This window comes from Podarcis liolepis (assembly GCF_965112155.1).
Source record: "Podarcis liolepis genome assembly, chromosome: 2".
Classification (NCBI taxonomy): Eukaryota; Metazoa; Chordata; class Lepidosauria; order Squamata; family Lacertidae; genus Podarcis; species Podarcis liolepis.
The window spans coordinates 30,158,657-30,175,156 of record NC_139555.1 but is presented as its reverse complement, the minus strand read 5'-3'; the positions used below and the strand labels follow the sequence as shown (position 1 = coordinate 30,175,156).

Below are 16,500 nucleotides of genomic sequence, written 5' to 3'. Positions count from 1 at the left end.
TGGAACCAGCAGAGCAAAACATGCCACTGTGTCTTCTCCCTCACCTTCCTCAGCTTGTACTCTTCTTCCACCTGCCCAGCCTCATTTAGATGATGGAGCCACGCAGAGACATCCAGGCGCTTGTAAGCGTTCTCCTCGGGATGGGTCTCTGAGGAGGGAAGCTTGGGCCTTCGGATGGAGAACTGCATGCAGGTCTTCACATCAGTGAGCTGCTAATTGGGAGACAAAACCAGGACAGAGGGCTAGAGCAATAGCTGCAGGAGCCTGACCTCCCATTCCCATGGCTTGGGCATCTTATATCCAGGTCGCCACAGCGGAAAAAGAAGATGATTTTTATCTGGAGAGAGACTGTCCTGGGAGGGCGGCAAAGCCTTGGAAGTTTGGGGAGACTTCCGGCCCAAGCCAGCAAGCGTAATTGGGAGTAATTAAGGATCAGAGCAACATGACGCACTGCTTGGTTCGGCTGGCTGCCTTTCCCACCCTCCCCTGCCCAAGATCAGAGCTAACACGGCTTGCAGCAATATCGTGAGCCTGCCCAGGAATGCACGCAATAAATTACATCTGATTGGCCACATACAAAAGGGCTGCTGTTACGAAGGAGAGAAGGCAGCGGTGCCAGGCTCTCCGAGGACGCTTGCCATTCCTGGGTGAAAACTGCAGCTGACATTTAATTTAAAAATCAAAAGGTTACTCAACACAGATGGAAGCCCCCGTGGTACTATAATGAGGGGAAAGCAGCAGGGGAAGAAGTGGGGAGGGGGGCTGGGGAGAAGGAAGGGAATGTAGAAATCACTGTTTCTAACAAGCATCTCTAGTATCTTTAAACATATAATTACGGCCTTTGCAAGGCCTTTGTGCAGAATGAAGCAAGATATGCCAATAGGCCTTGTCAAAACATCATTTGAATACAGACGGCTAGAAGTCATAGACTGAACACTCAGCACAAGCCTAATTGCAGAGACAGGATGGACAAGTCAGGACACTTGCTGCATCCTGGACTGGAGTTCAGATTCCACCCAATCTGTGGACTCACCCTGTGCTCATACCGGACACATAACACACAGAAGAGAACCCTGAGAGAATTAGATCTGTGGCTTCACCATTTATATAAACAGCTGGCCTATTTCATAAGGCTGCCGCAGGCCACAATAAGCAAAGGAAATGAAACGAGGCCCAAATCTTCTAGTTGCAGAAGAGGTTTATAAAGGCGAACACTCTGCCCAATAAAGCAAATCCTCCATTATTTGAAACTCCTGTTTGGCTAAAATTTCTTAACCCAATGTAGTGTCACCTTGCCAGGAGCTTACATAACCTACGTAAGCCTGCTCCTCGTTAATCCCCAATATTGGATTAAACAAATACTTTAGATGGCCCCCTTCTCCAGGAAGAGAAAGAACAAACCAAGGGAAGTGCATCACCAGTGTCTACAAACCCCTGGCAACTCTCCAGGCAGGCAAAAAAGCTGGTCTGCCAGCAAGAATGGGGCACAGCCCCACCAACATCAGAAGAAGAGTTTGGATTTGATATCCCGCTTTATCACTACCCTAGGAAGTCTCAAAGCGGCTAACAATCTCCTTTTCTCTTCCTCCCCCACAACAAACACTCTGTGAGGTGAGTGGGGCTGAGAGACTTCAGAGAAGTGTGACTGGCCCAAGGTCACCCAGCAGCTGCATGTGGAGGAGCAGAGAAGCGAACCCAATTCACCAGATTACGAGTCCACTGCTCTTAACCACTACACCACATTGGCTCTCAGCCAGGCAGCCATCCAGCCCTTACCTGCCTTGCCTTCTTACTTTCAACTAGTTGAGGGGGAGGAGGAAGGGGATAAAACTAGAATTGGTTGGCTCTGTTATTCATTCATTCACTTATAATAGTATTTATAAACTGCCCTCCCAGAAAACATCAGCAACGTACAAAAGCCTGTAAAGGCAGTACAAAATAATCTTCTCGATCTTCTTCTTTTTTTAACCTGTCAGCACAAAAAAAAATATCTTCAGGAGACGCCTGATATAAAAAGGAAGGCTGTCTGCTGAGTCTCTGCCAGAAGAGTGACCCACAGCATAGGCTGGCAGCACTGAACGCTTGACTTCTGGATGCGGCCAGTTGGGCCTCTGTAGCACAGGGGCACAACTAACCTCCCTCCTCCAGAGTGATATAAGGTATTCTGGACCCAGGTTGCCCAAGGCTTTGCATATCAACACAAGAGCTTTGAACCTGGCCTGGTAGGTGAGCTCTGGCCCTACCTACTGTTGGCCTCTGAGCCTTCCAGGGCACTTGCCACCACTTTTCCAGACATGTCAGAAACAAGAAGAGATGCTGCTCACATTTCTTCATTCCTAGCTAGAAATCCACAGACCACATCTGCTAGGGGTGGAGAGGGTGTGTGGAAGCTCCCCAGGTCTACTCTGGACTTTACAGCTTACCTGGTCTTTGAGATGGGTCTCTGTGCAGTATTTCCATTGCTGAAACACTTCGGAAAGTTTATCCAGGCCGCCGTGGTGAAAGTGGAAAATCTTGTACTGACTTTCCCTGCTGGCAACAACCAGCTGCCCACTGGTACATGCCTCATCACTGAAGGAAAATGGTGGAGGGACCGGGAAAGGAAAGAGGGAATATGTAGTTAAGAGCACAGTTTACTGGTCAGAACATCTAGGGGGTGGGACGTTGTTCAAATACAGACAGCGCAAACAACATTTGTGAGTCCTGTGTGCATGTTTCATGGCTGGGCTGAGAATATATAGAGCACCCTTCCAAAGAAATGTGAACTGCGCTACACAATCTAATGCGGTTTAGGCACCTCTCATTGAAGGATATGCTTTCTTAAGACTCAAAAACCAAACCAATTTAGGGAGCGTTTCCAGGAATCAGAAGTCTGTGCCTTGCATCTGCAGCCATCTTTTTCTACATCATTTCCCAAGCTTCAAGCACCCCAATTCCTTCCTCCTCCATTGCACTCCCTCTCTCTCTCTCTCTCTCTCTCTCTCTCTCGCTCTCTCGTTCCCTACCCCCCCTTCCCCATAGAATGTATCTGCAAGGACTGAAATGGCAAGTTCTCTGAAAACTCCAAACTGCAATCAAAATGAATTATGCAAATCATCTGACCTTAGTTTGCATAATATATTCTGAGCACATACTTTGCTTCCCCCCTCTCCTCCCCCCCACCCCGGGTGTAGAGGTTGCTTTTCATTTTCATTTTGCCCCCTGCAGAGCACACACTGCTCTGATTATGAGCTTTCATGGCCCAATTGGCGCTTGTGAGGTCTCACAGTGCAGAGAACACTGCACTTTTCTCGGTACCCAAAAAAGGTTGGGGTGGGTTTGGGGGTTTTTTTGCTTACATCTGGCAGTACTTACCAAGTTGTTTATGGTAATCAACCAGAGTCCTGGTATGCTAGGCACTGTACAAACAAAAGCAGTATCAGGTGGAACAGTGCTCCCTGCCCCACAGCCAGTAGATCCTAAGGGCCTGGGCACAGGAGTCGGCTGCCAAGACCAGTTTGCTTCTCAAATGAACTCCAGGACTCATGGCGTTAATCAGCAGTGGCTAACCTTTTTCAGCCCAAGGGATGTTCAGCCACATGCCACCAGTGGGTATGGCCAATGTATATACATACACACAAAAATATCCTGCACGTGCAGACCACACACTCAACACATTCCCCAAATAAACAACACACACTCACCAGACAGGCACAAAGCCCTCTTTCTCTCCGTCTTTCTCACACATACATAAAACACTGAATGTGTTATAATAAATAATATAACCCTCCCCCACAACCAAGAACCCCAGCTTTCCTTTGTAACTCCATGTCCTCTAGTCCTCATTGTTATTCATACACCACTTGGAACTGTAAAAACCAAAAACAGGCGCTAAATAACAGAGGCAGCTCAAGGACTGAAATGGAGGAAACAAACAAAGCTAGCTTGTCAAGGGCTTCCAACCTTTCATCGCTTCATGTCAACGTTGTTCCATAAATCAATACACATTTCAGATACAGTGGTACCTTGGTTCTCAAACGGCTTAGTTGTCGAACAAATTGGCTCCCGAATGCTGCAAACCGGGAAATAAGTGTTCCGGTTTGCGAACGTATTTTGGAAGCCGAACGTCCGATGCGGCTTCCGCTTGAGTGCAGGAAGCTCCTGCAGCCAATCGGAAGCCGTGCCTTGGTTTTCGAATGGTTTCAGGAGTCGAACAGACTCCCGGAATGGATTAAGTTCAAGAACCAAGGGACCACTGTATCTAGCTATCTGTGTATTTGTGGATTCAGGTAGGCAGCTGTGTTGGTCTGGCACAGTCGAAATAAATAAAAAAGATACTGAAAGCTTATACCCAGAACAAACTTAGTTGGTCTCTAAGGTGCTACTGGAATTTTATTTATTTATTTATTTCAACTTTGTATTTGTGGGCAGCAACAGCAGAAAAATAACTATCATATTGTATCTGACTGTATGTTGCACTGTTATTGGGAGTTTCGTTGTTAAATTGTGACACATTTGTTGAAAATCTCCCTTGGAATGATGTGTACTCGCTATAAAGGCAGGAATTTTTTTTTAAAAAAAGAAAAACTTATATAAATAAATAAATGCTGTATAAGTGTAACAGCTGTCATGTTTATGAAAATTATATGCAAATCCTGTTAATTTACCTGTGATTAATAGGATAATTAGCCATAGCCCTTCAGCTCTCCCCGTTCTAAATGAAGAGACTTCCTCTTGTTCCCCACCCCCATCCCACTTGGTAGCCTGAAAAGGAGCTGAATTTTATGGAATAGAAGAAGTGCATACTTCCTGTTTACACAGCAAAGATCCTAGAAAAACTTACGTTCTCAACAGTTACAGGCCCTAAAAATCAGAACCAAAGAGGAAAGAGGATGTGCAAAGAGGCAATTTAGTGAGTGAGCTACAGAATATACAAAATATGATGTAAGCAGGAGTGAGGAACCTATGGCTGTCCAGATGTTGTTCGACTGACATTTTTATTGCCCTCAACCTTGTGCCATGCCGACTGGGGTTGGGGCTGGGCAGTTGTGAGTCCAACAATATCTGGAGGGCCACAGGTTCCCTATGCCTGGTGTAAGGCCAAGGGAGTGCCTCAAACGCAGTGGGACACATGGTTTGGCTTAGTGTTAACATACCCACGAGGTTCCTGAGTGAGCCTGGTTTAGTCACTATCTAATGCTACCTTACACACTTATCTGTGAGAAGAAAATGGGATAATCCCATACATACCGCTCATCTGGGGTGCCAATGTCATAAACACCGTACTGCAACAATTCGGTGCAAAACCACACACTTTAAACTTTAAATACATTTTCAGCGGGATTCTGTAAGTGGGTTCAAAACACTATGGCGAGTGCTGCTGCTTTGGGAAGTGGTTTGAGTTACTTCCAGAGGCCTTGGTTGCTGAAGCACTATGAACAAATATGCCGTAAAAAGGCATGCAGAGGCTTAGGCAAGGGCTTAAAGGCCAGGCTCCATCGCACTGCTCTTTGCCACTGGGAAGGAAGCTCCCTTTCATGAATTTACATTGAATGAACAGGACTGTACGGACGTACATTTCAGATGCCATAAACTGAGCACGTTCCAAGATTTCCAACTGGTGTATAAAGTAGGTGCATATCCATATTTATGTCCCATAATCCAGTGTCAATTTTCACCTATACTATTCTATACTATACTATACCCATTAAAGGTCTAGAGGTAGAGCATGCGATTTGCATAAAAAAGGTCTCAGGTTCAACCCCTGGCGTATCCACCTATGTCTAGGAAAGAATCCCCAAAACCCTGGAGGGTTGCTTCCAATCACCGCAGACATCATCAAGTGGGGTGAGCCAATGATCTGATTAGGTGTAAGGCAGTTTCCTTTTTTTTTTTTTTAGTGTTTGTTTTCACCTTTCATTTATTTCCTATGCTAAGGCCAATGTTAGAAACTGAGATATGAAAGCTAGGAGCTAAATGGCACACCTTAATCCTAGTTATGGGTGCAACAACGGAATGCCACCGGTGCCCTTCCATCGTTCGGCTTCCGTTCTTAGACCGAGGTAAAGTTCGCAAACCGGGACACTACTTCCAGTTTTGCAGAGTTCGTAAACCAAATAGTTCATAAACAGGGCTGTTCTTAAACCGAGGTACCACTGTGGAGGTGGAGGGGGAAAATTGGAACAGAAGCAAATTCCCAGGCTAGAATTACATATTACCTTGGCAGACATCCATGTTTGCTGAGGTAATGTGTAGCCCCAGCCTCAGGAAGCCAAGTTTTATGCAAGTTATGGATTCCAAGCTGGGTAGGAAGAGCCACTTGTATGGATATATAGAATCTGGCCTACTACTAAATCACCACATTATATACTTTTGCCAGCTCAGTAAAATCCCCTCACAAAAAAGGTGGTGCGAGTGGGAAGAAATAGAGACAGTAAGTCTTGGCTCACTGGTTCAGAATGCATAGAGGATGTACAGGTAATCTGTTGTCTGAAAGACGGACGCAGAGGAGCACTCCACCATTCACAAAGAACACCTGATACCATTAGAACTTCCTAGGTGGGCTTCCACTCAGAGAACAATGAAAGATGGAAATTCACCCTGGTCCTGCTGCCGTGTCACTCTCCTAGGTAACAGGGCAAGGGAAGGCATGTCAGACCATCTCCAAAGGAATTATCCTACCTGAAAAACAGGCGAAGAGACCGCATCTGTCCCAGGTCGACTCTGAAGACACCACAGATCTGTTCCAAGGCAAACACCTTCTGCTGCTCATCCCACCGGGAGGTCTGTACTTGAACGTTATTCTCTTGGAACTGGGAGTTGGGATCAAGGCTTGAATTGGAGCTGACTGAGCGAGTCATGTGGCTTTTGCACGGTTCGCTACACCACCATGAGAGATTGGCACCAAAAGAGGAAGAAAGGAAGGAAGAAGGCAGGAAAAATTACCTGAAAATTACTAACTGCAAGAGCCAGTGCGGTATAGGAGCTAGAGGGCTTGATTTTGATGTGGGAAACAGACTCAACCCCACTTAGCGATGAAGCTCACTCTGTGGTATTGGGCAAGCCATCAACTCTGTCTAACCTTTATCCATTGCTGCAAGAATAAAACGCTCTGAGGAAAAGAAAAAGAAAGCTGGAAGTATAAAATAAAAAACCCAACTCTTTTCATTAAGCTTCACGTAATCAGAAGGCACAGCATTCCCCAAGTTGCAAAGTGGCATTAGAGAAAAGTCCAAATTTGTGTGCATGTTTTTTCAAGTCAGTAACCCTAATGTCTCATTCTCACTTCAGCACGTTTATGAATTCCCAACAGGCAACACTGGTTGGCCAACACCAGCTTCAAACCAATGTCTGTGCTTGATTCCCAGATAGGGCTGGTGAGCAGAGCAGGTAGGTTTCCTCAAAGTGCAACAATGCTGAGAGGACAATATTTAAAAAAAGAGAGAAGCAAGCAATGTTTCAAGCATGCTGGCAAAGTGGAAGCAGCTAAAAGGCTTGTGGCTCCTGTGCTGTGAAAGGACTTGGGGAAACCACTTGACTCTGAGTTCCATTTCTGCCAGACCCACTGGGTGGCCGGGCACTGACCCCCTCTCGACCACAGCTTCCAGTTTGTAAAACAGATGCAGCAGCCTCTCTCGCAGGGCAAAGAAAAAGACCATTAAGCACTTTCTACATCAGTGTCAGTCTGTCACGTGAACATGTGAATGTAGCAAGCTGCCTTATGCAGAACCAGGCCACTGGTCTATTTAGCTCAGGACTGCAATATTCACCCTATCAATGGAACCCTGAAGTCTTATGCAGAGGTCCAGACCTGTTACCAAAGACATTTTGTTGTCGTTGTCATTATTATCACCACCTTTTTCCTGATTGTTCCAATTTTGTTGTTGTTGTTGTTTTGGGGGGGGGGGCATTTTAAAGGCATCACTGTTATCACCTTTACCTCTGCCTGGTTCACAGCATGGATTGTTCCAAAGTTGTTTGGGGAGAGTCAGCACAGTGAAAAGGCAGAAGCATAATCCTTGTTCTCTCCTCATAAAGCCCTAATTTTGAGAAGCTTGCAGATGATAGTCAGCCTTAAACATCATACCAGTATGAGCCAGTATTGTTCAAGTACGAGTCAAGCTCATTTTATGCATTTTTGATGTATTTTCCTTGTATTTGTATTCTATTCTTTTCCATTCCCTAAAGATCTTTTTTTAAAAAAAACGCACTCACCAGCCAGAATTAAGAATGGTTTGTGTGTGTATCTGTGCATGTATGACTGGCTGTAGTAATTCAAAATTATTTCTGCATTCAGTTATCTTTTATTTTCCAGCTCTATTCTACAGCAGCAAACCAGCAACAGGGGGAACATAACAACCAAGACTTAACTGTGTCCAGAAAAGAAGAAAGTTTTCCAACATTTTTTGTGAACCAGAAACAAAACAAAATCAACACCTGAACAGATTTTTTTCCATATTTGAAACATTTTATGTTCCCATCTCTTTTCTTTTTCTGCTCTTTTGCAGTCAGCAGCTTGTTAGTGCTAAGCCACACCTTTGGCAGTAGCAACCTTCTCAAATTCCAAAAGTGCCCCCCAGACCCAAAGAGGTTGGCGACCTTTGCTCTAAAATCTCTTCCCAAGCAGGCCTCTTCTATTTCTACAAATATTCCTCAAATGGCTAGCATACAAACAGTAGCATGGATAGCTCAGTTGGTTAGAGCGTGGTGCTGATAATGCCAAGGTTGCAGGTTCGATTCCCGTATGAGACAGCTGCATATTCCTGCATTGAAGAGGGCTGGACTAGATGACACTCAGGGTCCCTCCTAACTCTACGATTCTATGATTCTACTGGCTGTTCTGTGGTAGAAAAAGAACCTTGTAAGGGAAAGGGCTTTAGGTCCTTTAATCACAGAGAAATGTTTGGTAGTGACATTGGCCACATTTCTCCAGAAATAACAGGAATGAAATTCCATAGTCTGCATGTATACATTCTGCAGACAAAAACCACCTACTTCCCATCATATCTCAAACTGAAATATATGCAAATTTGAAGACACACTAACTCTTTAGAGGAACCATTTCAAATGTAAGAATAACTCCCTGCTTCTATCGTGGCACATTTCCCTCAAACGAATAGTCAAGGAACAGAATTTCAGCACCTTTACTCTAGGAATGCAAAATACGATACCACATAGAAGCTCAGCTGGTAGCATCACACATCACATTTTTAGACAAAGTGGCTGCGCAGCTGCTTAACCACAAAATACTAGGGACAACAAGACAAAGCTTTTCGGCATGTTAAGCAACTGAACTCAGGAGATATATTGCCCCCCAAATAGGGTCCGGATTTCAGAAAGTAACTCCTCCCCTTCCCTATGAAATCATCCTCCCTCCTGCCCCAAGAAAAACAGCAGTGCTCTGGGAAACAAGTGAATCTGAAACTGTGACCTCTGAGATCTTGAAAAGGCCAATCCATTTGAACAGCCTGAATGGGCTCTACTGTGAAATCATGGTTTGCAAAACAAGGCAAGGAGCAGGTATAAAAGCAGCCCCCTGAAAAGCCACTTTATGCAGTGTTTTCTAATCCGCTTATTGAACAATGTAGGCACTGAACGCTGAAGAAATCACACACTCAGCATGCCTGTGCGGAACATCCCCACCAGCATGCTTTCCTATCCTGAAAACAGTGCCCCCCAAACCAAGGCCACAGACTGAACTAGACCACTGGAAGAGCCTTATTTTTAGCATTCACCAGTGGTTTGGGTCATTGCATTCCAATACACATTCCCTAGACAGCCAAGCTGAGGGCTCCATTGTTAACAGAGCCCCCTCCCTTGATGTGCAGGAGAGACCAAGTTCAGCAATACAGCTTGAAGTCAGTCTCTCTGTCTGTGTACTCTCTCTCTCTCTCTCTCTCTCTCTCTCTCTCACACACACACACACACACACAGTAGAGCCCAATGATCTACTACCCAACACATTTCAAATTTAAATACAGTCATACCTCATGTTATGTTTGCTTCAGGTTGCATGTTTTCAGGTTGCATCCTGCGACGACCCGAAAGTACCAGAAAGGGTTACTTCCGGGTTTCGCCGCTCATGCATGCGCAGACACGCAAAATGACGCCACACGCATGCGCAGAAGCAGCGAATCACGGCCCATGCATGCGCAGACGCGGTTTGCGCTCCTTTCAGGTTGCGAACGGGGCTCTGGAATGGATCCCTGCTCGCAACCAGAGGTACCACTGTACATGCTAATTCTTTAAACAGAAATATTCTAACCATCTCCAAATTTGCTTTTAAGTTCTTTTATTTGCACATATTCAGTCATCATAGATAAGTAATTCACAGCTGTTTGGGCTCTCCATTTATTGGGTCTCCTGCCTCCCAAGCTCTCTCACCCCGTTACCCCCCACCTCAGCTCCACCATTTCTGCCCCATAAAAAAGAGGTTTTCCTTATTCCAAAATGACTTCCGTCTCACAGAAACTGCACCTATTATCAAAACTATGCAACAGACAGAAGCAAAATCAACACATCTGTTGAACATTCTGGCACAGAACAGCAGCTCAGCGACTAGCTAGGTGGGGAGTGGAAATAGCGTAACAGCTGTTCCTGCACAGGTCCATCTTTTTAAAATCCACTACCCACAAGTCCTCAAGATTTCTGGAAACTTAAAACTCAAATCTTATTTCATTCTGAATGCCCTGGGGAAACCACCATCTTGACTCCCAAAGCAGCTGCGAGACTGAGCAGATCACATACTGGAAAGAGCAGTTAACTTGATCCAAACAAGCAAAAAACAGGCCCAGAATCCTGTTTTGTTAGGTAACCATGGAAGAACTGGCGATCTGCCTTTTGTCAGAAAGACTGAAGAAGACAGGTGAGGGTGATGGTAAGAGAAGAGCTTACTTCCTTGGGGAGCCCAACAGAAGAGTTCAAAAGAAGCTGTTGGGAAGTCAAAATTTATAACACTTTTTGTGCCACGAGTGAGGAGGAGTGGGGGCAGTGGGGTGAGAGATACGTACTGAATTTCCCCCAAAAGTATTTCAAGGCTAGGGTTCAACTACCTTCCAAAACAAAGAACATTATTAAAAATTAAAAAGTGACCATGGAAGATAGGGGCAGTTCACTCACTCCAAACTAGTCTGCGCTGCTACATCGATTAAACTACCGTATTTTTCGCCCTATAGGACGCACTTTTTCCCCTCCAAAAATGAAGGGGAAATGTGTGTGCATCCTATGGGGCGAATGCAGGCTTTCGCTGAAGACTGGAGAGCGAGAGGGGTCGGTGCGCACCGACCCCTCACACTCTCCAGGCTTCGCACACCTCTCCGCAAGCAGCAGGAGCCCAGCGCTGGGCTCCCGCTGCTTACAGAGACTTGCCTGCATGCTGAAGCCTGCGGGCGCTGAGCTCAGCGCGTCCAGGCTTCGCGCACCTCTCCGCAAGCAGAGGGAGCGCTCCCACAGCTTGCAGAGAGCTGCCTGTTTGGGGGCTGGGGGGGAAATAATTTTTTCCCCTTTATTCCCCCCCCAAAAAAAAACTAGGTGCGCCTTATGGGACAGTGCATCCTATAGGGCGAAAAATATGGTAACTTTCTCAGTTTACAAAGATTCCATATTCAAAGTAGCTGGTAAGTCATTCAGATGTTTTCTTCTTTGCTGGCCAAGGATCCTTTGGAAGTATCTGTTGACTCTCAGGATTTCCTTCAAAGGATGGTGCGAATACAGTTTCCTTTTAGTTTAGGCAATCCTTATACCATAGTGCTTATATCATCACATGATAATTAACGTACTAATTTGACAACACCCACTTATAAAATAAGATGCAGGACATAATTACAAGTATATCCAATTAGACTGAGGACTGACCACAGGGACCTATATTTACATCTAAAACCAGATATCATATTGGGCATTCAACTCCCACATTGGCAATGAAAATGAGTTGTGTAATTTAACAGTTGTAATCTAGGTTTTAACCAGGTCATGATGCTCCTGTAGTTGGTAACTCATTAAAAGAAGTGTACATAACTCATATATAATTTCTGTTTGTTCTGCTAGAACAAATACCAGTAGCTGGAAGCCACAGGAGAGGAAAGTGGTCTTGTGCTTGGGTTCTGCTTGCGGGTTTCCCACAGGTATCTGCCTGGGTACAATGAGAACAGGCATTGCAACCTAGTTTTTTGTGTTTATGTGGTACTGTGCCTAACACAGAGACCCAGGGATAAAGATGTGCCATTGTTGATTTTCCCGTTACATGCATAAGGGAAAACCATGTAGTTTAGCAATCTAGAGCAGGGATGTCCAACAGGTCAATCGTGATCTACTGGTAGATCCCCGTGAGGTTTTGGTAGATGGCGGTCGATTGCTGGGTCCCTTTCCTTTGTTGTTTAGTCATTTAGTCGTGTCCGACTCTTCGTGACCCCATGGACCAGAGCATGCCAGGCACTCCTGTCTTCCACTGCCTCCCGCAGTTTGGTCAGACTCATGTTGGTAGCTTCGAGAACACTGTCCAACCATCTCGTCCTCTGTCGTCCCCTTCTCCTTGCGCCCTCCATCTTTCCCAACATCAGGGTCTTTTCCAAGGAGTCTTCTCTTCTCATGAGGTGGCCAAAGTATTGGAGTCTCAGCTTCAGGATCTGTCCTTCCAGTGAGCACTCAGGGCTGATTTCCCTAAGAATGGATAGGTTTGATCTTGCAGTCCATGGGACTCTCAAGAGTCTCCTCCAGCACCATTATTCAAAAGCATCAATTCTTCAGTTATCCCTTTCCTTAGTATTGGTAAAATAAATTCCAGCCCTGCCCCCTCGTCCCGGCCTCCATTGCTGCACAATCTGCAGAACGGAAAACGGAGTTTACTTAGTGAGGCTGTTTGTTTCCCTGCAGTGATCTGTTGTTGAGTGGCTGTTCCCCTTTCTCCCTTGAGCTTAGGCTTGGATTTTCAATAATCGGGGGTTTCCTCCTCCCTAAAAAAAAGCTCGAAAAAGGGGTATATCACTGCCAGTTTTTTAATTCTGTGAGTAGATTGCAGTCTCTTGGGAGCTGGCCACCCCTGATCTAGAGCAAAAGCTGAATGAAAGGGTTCGCTTTCAGTCTCAGGGTCTAAACAGAGCAATTAAAAATCATAATCTAGTATCTAGTGAAGCTTGAAATGAAGCCAGTGGCAAATCTTCCACTGGAGTCAGGGTAATTGTGTGTGGTGCTGTATCATGCCCGCTTTGAAACACTAAGCCAATTCCAAGGGGCTCCTTCTGTGCCTCCATGCCTTGTGGGCCTTTCTGTTAGCAGTCACACCAGATAATAAGCTCAACAAAGCATCTACATCTTGGCTTCCTTCTTTGTCTATGCTGATCTGCTGACCAGCCATATAAGGCAACAAGCCATGATATTAAGAGCTCCACCTCCAAATGCAGGCCTAGATTTCTTTACCTGTTCAACAATTTAAATTGAAATTTCTTGAAGTGAAAATTTAAGAAAACTTTTTTTAAAAAACCCAACAACCACAATTTAAATTCTGGACCCGACTGCTGCATTTTGCAGTTTTATTTTTGTTTTGAAAGTGGGTTAGATATTTCTACAACAGCAAAAACCCCTCTAGATTCAGCAATAGGACAACAGCTCTGCGACAGAATTTCAAATTCAAAGACCTATGTCTATAGTACCCACCAGCATGCATACACCACTTTCCGGATTAAGCAAAGACACAGGCTCCTGCTTCAAAGAACTTCTAATATAAAATCTAGGTGGAGAGTAGGGATTGAGGATAAACTGTGCACATCCTTTTATCTTAAGTGCAATATTCTTGACATAAAAATGAATGTGATTGCATCTTCAATTTTTGTTTGTCCAGGCCTGTAAAAGGTAAAGGGACCCCTGACCGTTAGGTCCAGTCATGGACGACTCTGGGGTTGCGGCGCTCATCTCGTTTTAGTGGTAGAGGGAGCCGGCATACAGCTTCCGGGTCATGTGGCCAGCATGACTAAGCCGCTTCTGGCAAACCAGAGCAATGCACGGAAATGCCGTTTACCTTTCCGCCGGAGCGGTACCTATTTATCTACTTGCACTTTGATGTGCTTTCGAACTGCTAGGTTGGCAGGAGCAGGGACCGAGCAACAGGAGCTCACCCCATCGCCGACCTTTTGATCGGCAAGCCCAAGAGGCTCAGTGGTTTAGACCACAGCGCCACCCGCGTCCAGTCCAGGACTGTAGCAAAGTCTAAATTCCCTTTCCTTCCACTAACCAAGTACGTCCCATTATTCTTGAGAAAGACTGACTTCTGGAAATGTTGTAGCCCCCAATGCTAGAATGTTGGCATGGGTCACTCCCTCCTTCCCTCTCTCTCTCATGCACATGCACACAGACCTTTGTTATGTGTCCATTTCCCCCTAGCAAGTGCCACTAAATGCTATTTAAGTAGCTAATTAACTTTCTGTGCTAGAAAACCTCCTGTAATTGCGATTCTTTCACCTTTTTAGCCCAGTTCCCCAAGGGAGCTGGAGCTGTCCTCTGGCATTTGTTCTGCTCCTTCCCACCACTGAGGCAAAAGTTCTACCTTGACAGCAGCCTGCCAATCATGGCCACAAAGGTCACTAGGGACTGCATTAGGAACATTCCTGCTACGGACAAATTTGCCTAGCTACGCACAATGGAAAAGATGGAAGGTGGGGGGAGCAATGCTTACATGAAATTTCCATGCAACGTTAGGTAGCGGATTCAACAATCTATACATATATATAAGCTAATAATTCTTCTGAGTTTATCGGTTAACAGATATTCCTCTCTTAAAAATGGATTACGGAGATATTCAAAGCCCAGACTGTTTATATTTTGTCTGTGCTGGCATCTGCTCCTCATCAAATAGTGGGGAAATAGAAAACAAAAGCCCTTTTGAGTGATGCTTGCAGCAATGTCAGTCATTTTCAGTATCCATGCTAATGCTATATGGGAAACTTTCGTATCAGACCTTTACTCTTCTCTCAGAGAATCCAAAATTGCGCATGTTTGCACATGTGAGCGTGCGCACACAAAACAGGATTCGGTTTTTGTGGAGCAGACAAGTTATTTTGTTTGGCATTTTGATCCAAGATGACAATACCCAGTTGTGTAGCGGACCCATGTTTAGTACACCACACTCCTTTAGAGGAATGCTTAATAACAATAAAATAGAAAAGGTCAGGATCATAGCTGGTTCTAGAAACCCTCTCGAGGCATTAAAGGGGAGCTCCCTTACTGGTCTGACTCAATACAAGGACACAGTTGTGTGTGTGAGTGAGAGATCCTTTGTAAAACCCCATTTCATTTCCAACATATTAAAAGGGAGAGGAAGGGAAGAGAGAAAAGAGACCATTTTCAGGGCAATTTCACAGGGAGGGCTGTGCCCGAAGTGGAGGTTAGATACTCCTCTGAATTTGTCTGGCCAGTGTTCAGCTATGCACAGCATGGAATCCGTTAATACACAAAGTCTTTTTATATTACACCAGTTCTGATAGGCCTCCTAATTTTTAATTTAGAGCGAAAATTCATGTCCTCATTAGCCATGATTCTTAAAATACAGTCTGCTAATAATAGAGAGAGGCCAGAGGTGATCATGTGGCACATTAGCAGGCAGGAAGAGTCCATTTTGCACATTTCCCCACTCCTCTTTTTGTTGTTGTTTTGTTGTTGTTTTTTGTTTTGTTGCCCCTCTAGCCCAATATGCATTCCAGTCAGTGACTGGCCCAAAAGAGACATCCAGTGAAACTGTTGCAATTTTGCCTACTTTGCATATTTTAATCTATACAACATATTCCAATATATTTAAGCAACAAAGAGCTTGATATTTTCAGGCTTCTGGTACAGAAGCATGGTCAACGATTACTCCACTAGAAAGGTTTGTTAGCTACTATAAGTGATGCAAAGAGGATAAACAGCTTAATTTAAAATGGGAATGGCAAAAGGAAGAAGAAGCTGTTAGCAGTTTGCTACGAAATAATCCATGTGCTTTAATCTGCTTTAGCCAGTCAAATGCAAGTTGTACATTCATATATAAGTGCGCTCACTCTCCGATTTTATACACACAAACACGCACACGCACACATATATACTTGCTAAACAGGTGAGGCATGCTTCGGTAAATCCAAGGAAAGGATTTTCCTCAACATTTTTGTTGTTACAGTTGCTTAGCGGTGACAGGTCTAGTCGTTTGACACTTATGAATAAACACAGTCACACACCCCTCTGCAGCTTAACACAGCTAACCATTGAGAGGCAGGCGTGGACATGAACCTGACCTTCCTTTTAAAACAAGGCAAGTATTGCAAAAGCCAAAAGATACGTCTTAACATTCTGTACAGAAGAGGGGGGTCCTTTGCGCCTGGGCTTCAGCTTGTTAATAAATCAATTGAAATGTAACACTTCTCTCGCCCCCCCCCCCAAATCCTAGAGATGGAAAATGTGATTTCTTAGCACAGCATGAAGAGAAATGTTTACCTTCCAGCTGGTCCAGCCTGGAAAAGGAGAGCTTTCTTACCCTTGTTTATTCTATTTTATTTTATTTTT

General features: G+C 44.8%; 1 protein-coding gene across 16 annotated transcripts in view; it reads right to left on the bottom strand.

Annotated features, from left to right (window-relative positions):
* The window catches only part of TBC1D16 (TBC1 domain family member 16), a 56,876-nt gene that overhangs the window by 7,608 nt on the left and 32,768 nt on the right, over positions 1-16,500 (bottom strand). For 11 of the 16 annotated variants that reach the window (XR_014522594.1, XM_083489980.1, XM_083489976.1 and 8 more), the window contains 3 exons: positions 6,661-6,858; positions 2,424-2,571; positions 45-212 (listed from right to left, as the gene is read on the bottom strand). Coding sequence is in view for 15 of the 16 variants with exons in the window: in XM_083489980.1 (XP_083346106.1) it covers positions 45-212; positions 2,424-2,571; positions 6,661-6,858 (514 nt within the window). In the remaining variant the exon portion in view is untranslated. The remainder of the gene's footprint in view (positions 1-44; positions 213-2,423; positions 2,572-6,660; positions 6,859-16,500) is intronic. The other 5 variants (XM_083489973.1, XM_083489981.1, XM_083489972.1 and 2 more) reach the window with 2 other exon arrangements.